Here is a 15,327-nt window from a genome sequence, read left to right as displayed (position 1 = left end):
CCTTGTATATTGGCCATATATCACAAACCCTTCAGGTGCCTTAATGCTTTTATAAACTGGTTACCAACGTAATTTGAGCAGTAAAAATACATGTTTTTCTCATAGCGGTGGTATATCAGACCATATACCACAGGTGTCAGCCAATCAGCATTCGTGGCTCGAACCAGACTGTTTATAATCTGTTGGAGCTGTGGAAGACTATCAATTATGTAACTAACATAACATGTAAAAAACATGACCTAATAGACAGACAACCTACAGCTATAGTGTAACTTAACTCTGGGGAACTCTGGTATGTATGACTCATTCCATGCTGACTTGGGCATGTGACATTTTACTGTGCTTCATAAAGTCAGTCAAAATCCACAGAGCATTGTAGGTAGGCTTAAATGTTTGTTGCAGTCATACAAAAAATATGACCTGATGTTTGCACAGTCAATAACGAAACCCAAACCACATGCTAAAAAAGCGTAAGTGAACATTGGCATTCCTCAGTGATTCCTTGTTAGACGCAACTGCATAAGCAACATGAACCTGTAGCATAAACAACGTTTTTTCATTGTTGTCGCGCTGTGCCTTATCCATGCCATGGTCCTGTCTCTTTTCCTTCCTGTTTTCTCCTCCACCAAAACCACTGCCATGTGATATTTTACTCTACATATAAGGAGAAAATGCTGCCTTTGCAGATCAGAAAAAGTGCAGCTTAAGGATTCTTACCCATCCCTTCCCTTCCACATCACATAGCCCCCCCCATATACTCAATATAGCACATTCCCTTACTGTCCAAGGTCCCTGAGCATTGCACATAATGTTATTGCACAGTTACATTTTGCTTATCACTTTTCATTATTGCACATTCCTGAATGAATGAGTCAGCCCCTAATGTCCTTATTTGTTCATAAGGGTCAGTGGGTGTAGCACAAATTAGTATTTGTACCTAGTTCATTTGCATCAGGGAAGTTTGTAGCGCTTCCTGGACGGCAGGAGCACACACTCTGAGTTTAGCATATGGGAGAGGTCCTCTGCTATTTTGTTTACCATCTTCAACATATTTGTGTGGTAGCTGTCCAGAAAAGTTTTTTTGGTGGGGTTGCTGATCATTTTTTCAGGCAGTTTTCAGCAGACTTGTCACTGGCTTTTGCCTGTACAATGACACTGTTCTACCACACAGTGATGCAGGTGGGGGACACACACAAACGAAATATACTTTAAAACCAAATTGAAGCTGTAGAAATTATAATGGACCTACATTCACACAGTGTCTTGACTGTCCAGCTTGCTAATCACCCAAATGAAAGTTCAGGGCCACTGGTTGGTAGTCATTGTGTTCCTTGGGGTATGGTTTTTTCGGGATGTGGATGATATGAGATGTTTTCCAGTCGTGTGTGTGTGTGTGTGTGAGAGAGAGTTGAGGGGTGACTGGAAGATGGGTTGCTAGACTGGGCCAATGGTATACTGAAGGCTATCCTCAGTGTGTCACCAAAGTACCACTGTGCTAATCCCAAACGTCAGCTCTTGGATGTTCTCCATGAGTACCGCTGCCTTTGTTGGTATAGGACCACATTTACTGGAACAGTATTTGCATTGTTTGACCCACCGAGATTCCATTCTGTAGCCCAATTCACAAAAGTCAAGCTTTTTATCTCAAAAACACAAACTGTCATTGTAAGGAGAGATGCAGTGCTGCTGAGTATAGGATATGCCACTTATTCTGTCTTGGTCACTTGAAGAGAGTTTTTGTTGTTGAGGTATAAGGAGCTGAAATAAGAGTTTCCCCCCCCCCCCCTGATGATATAAATCATAAGCCTAACACCCATCTGGGTGCAAACACAAGTCCTCTAGTATAGTATATAATTAATTTTTTTATTCACTGAAGTGAGGAGGTTGACTTTCTATAAAAAAATTGAAAACCCTAATTACAGAATTGCCTTTGACTGAAAGGATGGGCTATGTTATTGTTGGACTAGTCTGTCTGATATTTTCTGCCTCTTCATTGGCACACCCCTGAGGTAAAAGGAATTTGACACACCTATGCTAATGTAATGACTGTCTTCACTCATTAGAATGCTGAAAATAGATGATTTATAAACTGGGTGGTTCGAGCCTTGAATCCTGATTAGCTGAAAGCCGTGGTATATCAGACCGTATACCATGGGTATGACAACATTTATTTTTACTGCTCTAATTACGTTGGTAACCAGTTTATAATAGCAGTAAGGCACCTCAGGGGTTTGTGATATATGGCCAATATACAAGGCTACGGACTGTGTCCTAGCACTCCACGTTGTGTCGTGCACAACAGCCCTTAGCAGTGGTATATTGGCCATATACCACTCCCCCCAGGACCTTATTGCTTAAGTATATTATTTGTATTTCTGATGGTGAAATTCAGCAACCAGAAACTATTTGATGTGTTTTCATGCTGCCTGTCTGGGCTAGTCATGGGAACCAACCAGTACCTGTCTCTAACTTTGACAATAGTCCTGAGTTAGCCCAAACCAAGAGTTGTCTAAGGGGAAGTGGGTGGGCCTCCTTATTCTTCTTATTCCAGGCAGCGTGACTTCCTCTGTAACGGTGTTCCTTGTTTGTAGAAAGAGAGTCAGACCGAAATGCAGCGTGGTGGTTACTCATGACTTTAATAGAAAAAGTGACACATGAAATAACGATACAAAATACAAACCAACAAACGGAACGTGAAACCTAATTACAGCCTATCTGGTGAAACTACATAGAGACAGGAACATTCACCCACGAAATACACAGCGAAACCAGGCTACCTAAATACGGTTCCCAATCAGAGACAACGAGAATCACCTGACTCTGATTGAGAACCGCCTCAGGCAGCCAAGCCCATACAACACCCCTACTCAGCCGCAATCCCAATAATACAAAAACCCCAATACGAAAATACAATAACATAAACCCATGTCACACCCTGGCCTGACCAAATAATAAAGAAAACACAAAATACTAAGACCAAGGCGTGACATCCTCAAACATACCTTTTCTGTTTAGTTGCTCTCCAAATAATGTGCTTATTTATTTATGGCTGAACTGTAATGATAACAGTTCAATCACATATAAGCCCCATGTTTGGCAATCACCAAAATAAATATTGCAATTTAATTGATAATTTGCTAATTACACACTTTATCCTTTTAAATCTAAATGTAAAGTGCTACTGTTATTATGTTGATTCTGTCGATGTGTAATGTGTGTTTTATGAAGGTTATTCAGTGGCAGTGCAGAAGTTCTCCCAGACACTCGGTGTGTTCCAGTTTGACTTCATTGGTGATTCTCTGACAGATGATGAGATGAACATTGGTAAGTTCATATAGTGCTTTGTCATACATGCACTTACTGTATTGGTCAGCCTGAAAGCCATATTCTGCATATCTCTATATGGCTCTAGTCTAGTCAGCCTTATTACTTTTCTCTCCAGCATTGACTGGTTGGCAATAGATTTCTGTGTATTTGACTTCATGAATTAGGAAGTTATTTTTTGTTGTTGTTGGTGATGGCACAAAGCCTTTATTGATTTCACTTCCTCCCTTGTTCAGTGCGTATGAACCTGTCATCTTCTAGGGAAAATGTGTACCCCATGAATTACACTATATAATAACGAAACAAGACCTCTGCCAAATATATTCACTATACAGTTACATAACATAGGCCACACCATAATGTAATGTGACATTACAAGACTGGAAATCTGTAAATGTATTGTGACACCAGCACACAGCTAGAATGTCTTGATAACCCATTACCTTTTTGTCAAAACAGTGTCCAAGGTTAAAGAATATGTAGTTATGTACATGTGTGTCCTAGTTATGATATGTAACCTAATATCTATCTTTCTCTTTGTCTACAGCGGAGTCTTTCCAGGAGTTTGCTGGTCTCTTACAGGAAGTGGAGGATGACAGGATGATGCTGGTGGGTTATCAGCAGCACCTTTTTGACCCTCATACAGCCAGAGGTGGAAATAAGAGAAACTCCAACTGGAATTGGCTTCCTGGGGTGAACTCTGTCTCTGGTCTTGTCCTCCTTTTGGGCCTGTGCAATATAAATCGTGGTGTCATGACACTGCATTATCAGTGTGCAGTGAAAAGCAGCAGATCCTGTTATACTGGGCTTTCTGGATGCTTTAAGGATTTTTTTCTAAAACACAGCTACTCTATAATTACAGCTGATGCTCTTTTTGAGGGGAAGAAGAGCAACACCTGCTGGAGTGCAAGATAATTCCCTGTTCATTTCTAGGTTTCTAATTGCTTGGTTCCCTTTTTCATCCAATTTCTTATCATAACTAATCTTCCATGTTTGTAATGTAATGCATGGCATTCCTTTGCCAAATGGCCAACAACACTCAATGTTTCATGTTTTTTCCTCGTTCAGGTTCAGAATGCTTGTGATCTACTTATCAAGCCACTGGAGAAGTTTCGCAAGGAGCAAATAGGAGTGACAAAGGTGAGTTCATATTTAGCTTTATATTGATTTATTTATAATATTTAGTGTGGTGGATACTTCAGTATTTACATTTTTAAATTATTGGTTGTTGGATTGGATTGTTGAGTATACCTACTTTTCATTGAACAGTCATGTGCTCATGTAGCACTTTTTCACTTTAACTAGATGGGAGATAAACAGGATCTTAGTTTTGGCAGTGCATATAAATCACACTCTCGTGTGCTGCTGAGGTGACACGGGCCCCCTTCCCCTTCCTCCATCTCCTCCAGATTTGCTTGTTGTGAAAATTCAGCGCGAAGCTCATGACACCAACCTACTTATTCAGCAAGACATTCAGTCAAAAACAATTTATTTGTTTTTAGTGTACTATCCAGTCCCACCATAAACTGACCGAGTTGATCCACTTTAAACTTTTTTACCATTGCAAAGACTATTCAAATTTACTAGTTCTATATATACTTTGTCCTACTGCAATGCAGGTTGATTGAGTTGAGCCTTTAGATTAAGTGAATAAATTGCCAAAGGTGAGTAGATGTGCTGTACTAACACCATTAGTGTTCGACTACATAAATGTAGAAAGACAAGTTCTGGAGGAAGGAGCTTCCAACTGGGCACAAACTGGTTGAGTCAATGTCATTTTTCAACCTATTGTGATATGGAATCAACATGGAAAATACAGTTATGGCTATTGCGTGTTCGAATGTCATCGCTGACAACTTTAGCATTTTAACTAATTGGCAACTTTGCAACTACTTAGCATGTTAGCTAGATTTAAATATATTATGTTACATCTACCCCTGAGTCCAGGTTGGTTTGGGCTCCCAAGTGGTATAGTGGTCTAAGGCACTGCATCTCAGTGTTAGAGGTATCACTGCAGACCCTGTTTTGATTCCTGGCTGTATCACAACCGGCCGTGATTGGGAGTCCTATAGGGCGGCGCACAATTTGGCCCAGCATCGTCCAGGTTGTAAATAAGAATTTGTTCTTACCTGACTTGCCTAGTTAAATAAAATAAATAAGAACTGAGCAAATGAAATGTGGCCATACTTCAGCAAGAATGATATTTAGACCTATGTAGCATTTTACAAAGTCATCAACAACAATTGTTTGAATTCAACCCAGAACTGTTTAAAATAAACAGTCTAGGGTTTCAAGCTCTGGTTGATTTCAAATTGAATGTGATATTGAATTATTAAGTAATGGGACAAATTCACTTATGTGTATTAAAGTAGTCGAAAGTTTAGTGTTTGGTCCCACATTCCTTGATGTAATTAATCATTGTGTGCTAGGAATATGGGACCAAATACTAAGCTTGTTAATTTGTCCCAATACTGTTGGTCCCCTAAAATGGGGTACTATGTACTAAAAGTGCTGTAATTTCTAAACCGTTCACCCGATATGGATGAAAATACCCTCAAATTGAAGCTGACAGCCTGCACTTTAATCTCGTAGTCATTGTATCATTTCAAATCAAATGTGCTGGAGTACAGAACCAAAACTAAAATATGTCACTATCCCAATACTTTTCGAGCTCACTGTAAGTGAAAGTATAGGACTAATTCATCACACTTTATTTATAGTGCATTTAAAGTCAGTGGCACAGATGGAACTACACAAGCATAAAATACATCACCTTCAAATGTTTATATTTGGTTGTGTTGACAACCAAACACACTATCACTTTTGAAATCCAATAAATAGCCTATTAACTTGTTAACAAATGATATTGGATTCACATCTCACACTCATCCAAAAGTAAAATAATGTGATTAAGCCTGTGGCTCAGATGGAAATATCCAAGCAGTAGATATATCTCCTCCTTTAAATGTTGATATTTGGTTGCATTGTCAACCAAACACAATTTTATATTACCTTTGTAATGCAGTAAATAGTTTCCTTAATTTAGGCTATTTTACAAAGGAATGTAATATTCTGCCTTAAAACAAGTTAACACATCTGTGGCCACATGTTGAGCTTACTAAAACTATAAAGGTCTTATGTAATCATATAAACTATGATCAAGATCACATTCTGTGGAGATCTTCACCATTGCTATAATAATCTGCGCTGAATCTCAAATGGCATTGATCACTTGCACCATGTACTTTTAATGTCATCTCAACTGCAATCCCAGTCATTTGGTTCTGCTATTAGATTAATCACAGTGATGACACATTAATCTGTTGTCTAACAAAACAAAATGTTTGATATTTTATTCCCATTTGAAATTTACTGGGCTTTTAAATGTTTGGGTGACAACAAATCCAAATATCAGACATTGTTTTCCATGGGAATTTGGTTGTGCTTTTAGATAGTTGAAAGCATAGTGATAACACATAGGAAATTCAACTGTCTTTTTGAGAGGGTGAATATAATTTGTAATCCCATTGATCAACGTCTCGACCAAATTATCCACGTTGAAATGATGTTGTGTTTCCAGATCTATCTAACACACATTAGTCTCAGCATTTGTACTAAATACATGGACATTGATTTCAAGAAGTGGTAGATTCTCTTTATCCAACTAAATATTTGTGTGACTCTCTTCCCTTTGCCAAGGAAGCTATGGTCTAGTCCAACATAGGTTGTGGACTGTAGTGCTTTGGCATCTGTAATCAACTGCAGATGACCTCAGCTGAGAAGCTAGCTCAAACAAATGCTAGGCCTTCCAAGCGTGTTGGCAGTACTATCTACACCAGGGTTTCCCACCTCTGTCTTTGAGGATGTCCAGACAGCCCACATTTTTGTTATAGCCCTGCACTAACAGACCTGATTCATCTAATCAACTAATACTCAATGCCCAAACCTTCTATTTTAACAAACTAACACAATGGTAAATCTTAGCGCTGACGGTAGCGCTATAGGTCCGGGGGTGTGTCAGAAATATTTGTGCTAATTTCCCACCAGGAATTATGGGCACAATAGGTGACGGTGCCGCGAAAAGGCTGGGTTTTGATTAATATATAAGTTGTAGGTGGGAGTTGAGGGACGAGGGCTTGACCATTCACTGGCCAATCAACTTGTTCCAAGGATTAATTCTGCATGCGGTTGTCTCAAGTTGTGTATGTTATTGACTGCCTTTCAATTGTCATCAACTCCAATTAATCTAGGGGCACGGAATATTTGTGTCCTCATCTGTTTATTAAAGGCCCAATGCAGTCAAAATGCATTTTTTCTGTCCATGGTGATATGACCATCCTGTAAATTGGCCAATAGACCAATAGCAGCAAAGAGTTCCAAACCTCTCTGCCAATAACAGCTAGTTTTCATTTTTCCCTTCCTCATTCAGATGGGTCCCAGAGACAGTCCTAGCTAAATGCTTTCTTGAGAAAAGTTTTTTTTTAATTGCTAAAAAGCTAGTTTTGCCCATTTTAATGGAACTCTATTACAATAAAGTACTTAATTGTTACCCAGAAAATTACATGCGTTGTTCTTGAGCCCATTTCACATGGGCTATTTTGGAACCATGTTTCTTGGGCTAGCCCTGAAAAGTCAGCTCTAACCTTGCTCAGGAGCAGGGCCAGCTATCCCCGGGCTAAGGTTGGTGCTTGCCTACTTTAGAATGTGCAAGTGTGAACACTCGCTCAGCACCAGGCTAAAATCTCCCTTAGCCCTGGGCTAAGGTGCAGTGTGAACGCGCCTCACGTAGGCTACATGTACATATGCCTATCATGGAATGAGAGCTGAGACGGTGACACACGTGCTGTATTTAGAAACATCTAAGTTATTTTCATTAGATTAAAAACCAAGCCTAGTGGTTAGAGCGTTGGACTAGTAACCGGAAGGTTGCAAGTTCAAAACCCCGAGCTGACAAGGTACAAATCTGTCGTTCTGCCCCTGAACAGGCAGTTAACCCACTGTTCCTAGGCCATCATTGTAAATAAGAATTAACTGACTTGCCTAGTTAAATAGAGGTAAAATTAAAATGTACACGGGCACAAAGAGCACATTTCTGTTGTTCCATGAGCGTTTGGGCACTATGCGTCATGGATAATAACGAAATGCTTTAACGAGTCAAATCTCCCTATTTACACTGAATTAAATTGTCACTTTTGCGCTAGTTTTTTAAGGACACACCTCAAATATTGCCACTCCTCTCACCTCAGTGCAAGCGGGCTGATACTGGCACAAGGGTTGGAAAATGCCAGAGTGCCAGTTTTTAAATGCTATAATTGCCAGCTAACTTGTGTTTTGACACTTGCACCACCTTAGTGCCAGACAAAAATAGAGCCCCTTGATTAGTTGAATCAGGCGTGTGAGGGTTGAGTGCAGGGCGAGAACAACACTGTGGACTGTTTTGTAGTCCCCCGGGAGAGGTTTGGGAAACAATGATCTCAACTGATCAAGGCCAAATATGGCTGTGTGGAGCAACATGTGCATGTACAAACTGTTACGATTATGACATTATGATCTTGCTATTACTCTTGTTGACACATGATGAAGTCTCACACTGAAAATTTTTTCTAAAGTTTTGTTGAATTATTGTGTAATTTATTGAATAAACTTCTGTCTGTCTTTTAGGAAAGAAGGAAGAAGTTTGAGAAAGAGAGTGAAAAATATTACTCTCAGTTAGATAAACATCTGAATTTGTCTGCTAAGAAGAAGGAAACTCAGCTGCAGGAGGTTGGTGGAAATCCCTCAACAGAGACTTCCTGTAAAGAGTTTAATGGAACTCTGAAGGGATTAAAAGTTTTGTTTGTAAAATGTGAATATTTTATTCTAATGCTCCCTAATTGGATAACTCAACTGGCTCAAGCTCACCGGCTTAAAATTTAGCCAATCACAACAAATATTAAGACTATTCGGAAACAAGCTGCTTTTGTAATCACCATTTCATCCCTCCAAAGGCTGATGAGCTGCTGGACAAAGAGAGGCGGAACTTCTATGAGTCGTCAGTGGAATATGTGTACCAGATCCAGCAGGTGCAGGACAGGAAGAAGTTTGATGTGGTGGAGCCTGTGAGTGTTTTCTTCCTCTCTGTCGTCCACACTTCCTGTTTACACCTCCCTGTGTTGCTGTATGGATACACACACACACACACACACACACACACACACACACACACACACACACACACACACACACACACACACACACACACACACACACACACACACACACACACACACAGTGGCACACATCCTGAACAACCATAATTAACTCTGAACACCATTGCACATTGAGCCAGGCAAGTCTGACATGGCACACTAGGAAAGAATTACTCACAATCTCATCGATTTTGATTTCTCATTTGAACCCAATTCTAGATTAGCAATAGGTCAGTGTTAGAGTACGGTATGAGTGAGTGTTAAGAACAGCCTTTGAACAGCTATGAGAGTCTAGAAGTCTGGTACGCAAGGCTACTGTAGTACGGAGGTGAACTCTTACACTTCATTAATTATTATAAAATGCAGGGCCTCCCGGGTGGCGCAGTGGTTAAGGGCGCTGTACTGAGACTCTGGGTTCGCGCCCAGGCTCTGTTGTAACCGTCCGCGACCGGGAAGTCCGTGGGGCGACGCACAATTGGCCTTGCGTCGTCCGGGTTAGGGAGGGTCTCATTGCGCACCAGCGACTCCTGTGGTGGGCCGGGCACAGTGCGCACTAACCAAGGTTGCCAGGTGCACGGCTGGCTTCCGGGTTGGATGCGCACTGTGTTAAGAAGCAGTGCGGCTTGGTTGGGTTGTGTATCGGAGGACGCATAACTTTCAACCTTCGTCTCTCCTGAGCCCGTACAGGAGTTGTAGCGATGAGACAAGATAGTAGCTACTAACAATTGGATACCATGAAATTGGGGAGAAAAAGGGGTATAATTTTTTTTGTAAAAGTATTATAAAATTAATGTGCCTATTATAAGAATATAGTGACAGGACCATTTTTAAATAATTATCAATATACTAATAATCAGTTGTATGTTGTGTTGTTTTCAATGAACAGGTGCTGGCATTTCTTCACAGTATCCTGACACTCAACAACCTGACGGTGGAGATGACACAGGACTTCATGCCCTATAAGCAAGAGCTGCAGCTCAGCTTGCAGAATGTGAGTAGCTACCGATGGTAATGACAACATTAGTTAAATGAGACTCAATAATGATGATGCCTAAACCCGGAGGCGAGAGATATAGTAATGGTGATGGGTCTCGTTAGGACTCCAAGAAGCTGTCATAGGGCTTCCCAATAACCATGGAACATGACCGTGAGTCTGAGTGTGTTGTGATATGGTCTGCAGACGCGGAACCACTTTGAGAGCACTCGTGAGGAGATGGAGGAGCTGATGAAGAGAATGAAGCATCCAACCCAGATTGGTAAAATGCACAGCCAACCAGTCATTGAGGGCTACTTGTACTCTCAGGAGAAGTGTAAGTATGCATGCTACAGTTTGTAAACCTGCTACATTCCTCTCAACATGTTGTATTCAATGAGCCCTGACCTGACATGATAAACTAACACCCTGCTCTCTCAGGGGCCTTGGGTGTGTCATGGGTGAAGTACTACTGTAAGTATCACAAAGACAGCAAGCTGTTTGTCATGGTCCCTGCTGAACCAAAACCTGCAACCAAACAGGTAGGTCATAAAATGGGTCGTATAATCTGTATAAGACACTTGGAACAACTATCTGTCACATCTCTGATATTTGATCAGACTCAATGGAATGATTTGAAGGCACATGCGCTCATATATTACTTGTGTTTTTACTATTTTATTAACTTTCTCCAAAGGTTTAATGTAGAGATTCTCTCTAGTCCTCTCTCCCCCACCTTTTACCTACACACTCATGGTTTCTTCCAGGGCCCCACAGAGCTGAAGCTTAAATCCTGCTTCCGTAGAAAGACAGAGTCCATAGACAAGCGCTTCTGCTTTGATATTGAAACTTGCGAGAGGTTAGTACAAATGCTCCACTTTCAGACTTCGAGATGAGGTAGACTTTGTATAAGATGATACATGCCTTTTGGGATAAACAAGTTTGAGCAGTGAGGTGAACAGGTGGTCTACAAGGACACTGAGTGTGTGGGTACAGAGTGGATTCTAGCCCAAACAATCAGTTGGCAGCAGGCTTCTCTATATCCTGCTGGAAGCAGATGGCAAACTCAGTGATTTCAGGGGAAGGGAACACCATGAACTCATATGTATACAAGCAAAACATTCTGTACAATATGCACAGCAGAGGGACACAAGCCATACACTGACATTTCATATCAGACAGAGGGATGTCAGACACAAGTTCATAAAATGTTGATCAATCAGGGCAGACGAATACAGGTAACTACCAAAAGGAAACACCAACAAAGAGTCTTAATAAGGTGTTAGGCCACCACGAGCCGCCAGAACAGCTTCAATGCGCCATGGCATAGATTCTACAAGTGTCTGGAACTCTATTGGAGGGATGCGACACCGTTCTTACATGAGAAATTCCATCGTGTTGTGTTGTTGTTGATGGTGGTGGAAACCACCTGCTTTCAATATACTTTCTATCCGTCATACTCAAGTGTTTCCTCTTTTTGGCAGTTACATGTAGATTTAAGTTCATTGTTATTTGGACTAAGGGTCTCATGTAACAAAACTGTTGACAAATCAAATCAAATTTTATTTGTCACATACACATGGTTAGCAGATGTTAATGCGAGTGTAGCGAAATGCTTGTGCTTCTAGTTCCGACAATGCAGTGATAACCAACAAGTAATCTAACTAACAATTCCAAAACTACTGTCTTATACACAGTGTAAGGGGATAAGGAATATGTACATAAGGATATATGAATGAGTGATGGTACAGAGCAGCATGCAGTAGATGGTATCGAGTACAGTATATACATATGAGATGAGTATGTAGACAAAGTAAACAAAGTGGCATAGTTAAAGTGGCTAGTGATACATGTATTACATAAGGATGCAGTCGATGATGTAGAGTACAGTATATACGTATGCATATGAGATGAATAATGTAGGGTAAGTAACATTATATAAGGTAGCATTGTTAAAAGTGGCTAGTGATATATTTACATCATTTCCCATCAATTCCCATTATTAAAGTGGCTGGAGTTGGGTCAGTGTCAATGACAGTGTGTTGGCAGCAGCCACTCAATGTTAGTGGTGGCTGTTTAACAGTCTGATGGCCTTGAGATAGAAGCTGTTTTTTAGTCTCTCGGTCCCAGCTTTGATGCACCTGTACTGACCTCGCCTTCTGGATGATAGCGGGGTGAACAGGCAGTGGTTCGGGTGGTTGATGTCCTTGATGATCTTTATGGCCTTCCTGTAACATCGGGTGGTGTAGGTGTCCTGGAGGGCAGGTAGTTTGCCCCCGGTGATGCGTTGTGCAGACCTCACTACCCTCTGGAGAGCCTTACGGTTGAGGGCGGAGCAGTTGCCGTACCAGGCGGTGATACAGCCCGCCAGGATGCTCTCGATTGTACCTCTGTAGAAGTTTGTGAGTGCTTTTGGTGACAAGCCAAATTTCTTCAGCCTCCTGAAGGCGCTGCTGCGCCTTCTTCACGACGCTGTCAGTGTGAGTGGACCAATTCAGTTTGTCTGTGATGTGTATGCCGAGGAACTTAAAACTTGCTACCCTCTCCACTACTGTTCCATCAATGTGGATGGGGGGGTGTTCCCTCTGCTGTTTCCTGAAGTCCACAATCATCTCCTTAGTTTTGTTGACGTTGAGTGTGAGGTTATTTTCCTGACACCACACTCCGAGGGCCCTCACCTCCTCCCTGTAGGCCGTCTCGTCGTTGTTGGTAATCAAGCCTACCACTGTTGTGTCGTCCGCAAACTTGATGATTGAGTTGGAGGCGTGCGTGGCCACGCAGTCGTGGGTGAACAGGGAGTACAGGAGAGGGCTCAGAACGCACCCTTGTGGGGCCCCGTGTTGAGGATCAGCGGGGAGGAGATGTTGTTGCCTACCCTCACCACCTGGGGGCGGCCCGTCAGGAAGTCCAGTACCCAGTTGCACAGGGCGGGGTCGAGACCCAGGGTCTCGAGCTTGATGACGAGCTTGGAGGGTACTATGGTGTTGAATGCCGAGCTGTAGTCGATGAACAGCATTCTCACATAGGTATTCCTCTTGTCCAGGTGGGTTAGGGCAGTGTGCAGTGTGGTTGAGATTGCATCGTCTGTGGACCTATTTGGGCGGTAAGCAAATTGGAGTGGGTCTAGGGTGTCAGGTAGGGTGGAGGTGATATGGTCCTTGACTAGTCTCTCAAAGCACTTCATGATGACGGAAGTGAGTGCTACGGGCGGTAGTCGTTTAGCTCAGTTACCTTAGCTTTCTTGGGAACAGGAACAACGGTGGCCCTTTTGAAGCATGTGGGAACAGCAGACTGGTATAGGGATTGATTGAATATGTCCGTAAACACACCGGCCAGCTGGTCTGCGCATGCTCTGAGGGCGCGGCTGGGGATGCCGTCTGGGCCTGCAGCCTTGCGAGGGTTAACACGTTTAAATGTCTTACTCACCTCGGCTGCAGTGAAGGAGAGACCGCATGTTTTCGTTGCAGGCCGTGTCAGTGGCACTGTATTGTCCTCAAAGCGGGCAAAAAAAGTTATTTAGTCTGCCTGGGAGCAAGACATCCTGGTCCGTGACTGGGCTGGGTTTCTTCTTGTAGTCCGTGATTGACTGTAGACCCTGCCACATGCCTCTTGTGTCTGAGCCATTGAATTGAGATTCCACTTTGTCTCTGTACTGACGCTTAGCTTGTTTAATAGCCTTGCGGAGGGAATAGCTGCATTGTTTATATTCGGACATGTTACCAGACACCTTGCCCTGATTAAAAGCAGTGGACAAATAAATGCAATATATGCCCTAACTGTGACACTTGTTCCTATATCCATAGAAACACACCTGTCACACTCCAGGCAGTTTCGGAGGCCAACAGGAAGTTGTGGATGGAGGCCATGTATGGAAAGGAGCCTGTGAGTTTCTTTGCTGCCTCCTACTGGAGGGTCCATACAACCCCCCCTGGTCCAAAAGTTATTCTGTACTGTGAAGGCATTATGTTTATAGTCCTCATCTTGCTGTTTACTTTGGTTTTGATAAACAATAATATGATTATAAAAGCAGCATCTCTTTATAATAATAGCATATATTCAGCATCATACAGATAATTTATGATGGCCACAGAAAGCTTCACATATATTTCTTTTTCTTTTGGTCTTACATGTTCCTTTCATTCCAGATTTATCATTCCCCAATTCACAAGCAAGCTGAAAGTATGTACCATTACCAGTGTTCATTTTTTGTATTTTTCTGCCGTATAATACAGTGAATTAAATGTATTCGTCTCATTGAACATCCTTACACACACATTTGAATGTAGTGCCACTGCTTGTCAAATCTATAAAATGTTACTTGCCTTCCACAGTGGAATTGAATGAAGTTGGATTCAAGTTTGTGAGAAAATGCATCAACTATGTTGAAACTAAAGGTAAAGTTACCAGAAAGTTCCAGTACCCACCATGTGTTTTCGCTTTGTATGTCGCGGATCAGATTTCATGCCAGTTTTGTCATAGTCTAGTCAGTTTGCCTCATTGCCCTTTAGAGGGCAGAGATGAGTTGTGTTTGGAACGAGATCTGCTGAAGCCTCACTGCTGTCCTGAATGAACCTTCTCACCAAAGGCCAGTACTAAATAAAAACACACTGGCTCCAATGTGACGTCCAGCCAGGAGAGCATAACTTTGGCATGTAGCTCAACATAATAAACTTCCTTACAGTAGAGTACTTCAGTCCGTACTAAATGAGCTGTTTTACTTTGTTTACATCAATGGAACTATTAATAATGCACCAGTACTATGCATAGCTTATTAATAACCATGCTTGCAGGTAGGCAACAAAGGTATTATTCCAGAGGGAGTCTATTCACATGTGGCATCAG

The 15,327-nt window shown here is 41.8% G+C and overlaps 1 protein-coding gene across 2 annotated transcripts in view; it reads left to right on the top strand.

Annotated features, from left to right (window-relative positions):
* Positions 1-15,327, top strand: part of LOC118390267 (oligophrenin-1-like) — a 38,491-nt gene that overhangs the window by 691 nt on the left and 22,473 nt on the right. For both annotated transcript variants that reach the window (XR_008060576.1, XM_035780657.2), the window contains exons 2-13: positions 3,229-3,324; positions 3,872-3,933; positions 4,393-4,464; positions 8,986-9,087; positions 9,312-9,422; positions 10,399-10,503; positions 10,693-10,822; positions 10,927-11,027; positions 11,253-11,344; positions 14,289-14,367; positions 14,631-14,664; positions 14,817-14,879. Coding sequence is in view for 1 of the 2 variants with exons in the window: in XM_035780657.2 (XP_035636550.1) it covers positions 3,229-3,324; positions 3,872-3,933; positions 4,393-4,464; positions 8,986-9,087; positions 9,312-9,422; positions 10,399-10,503; positions 10,693-10,822; positions 10,927-11,027; positions 11,253-11,344; positions 14,289-14,367; positions 14,631-14,664; positions 14,817-14,879 (1,047 nt within the window). In the remaining variant the exon portion in view is untranslated. The remainder of the gene's footprint in view (positions 1-3,228; positions 3,325-3,871; positions 3,934-4,392; positions 4,465-8,985; positions 9,088-9,311; positions 9,423-10,398; positions 10,504-10,692; positions 10,823-10,926; positions 11,028-11,252; positions 11,345-14,288; positions 14,368-14,630; positions 14,665-14,816; positions 14,880-15,327) is intronic.

The sequence above is a fragment of the Oncorhynchus keta genome, chromosome 11 (assembly GCF_023373465.1).
Source record: "Oncorhynchus keta strain PuntledgeMale-10-30-2019 chromosome 11, Oket_V2, whole genome shotgun sequence".
Classification (NCBI taxonomy): domain Eukaryota; kingdom Metazoa; phylum Chordata; class Actinopteri; order Salmoniformes; family Salmonidae; genus Oncorhynchus; species Oncorhynchus keta.
This window is presented reverse-complemented; position numbering and strand designations above follow the sequence as displayed.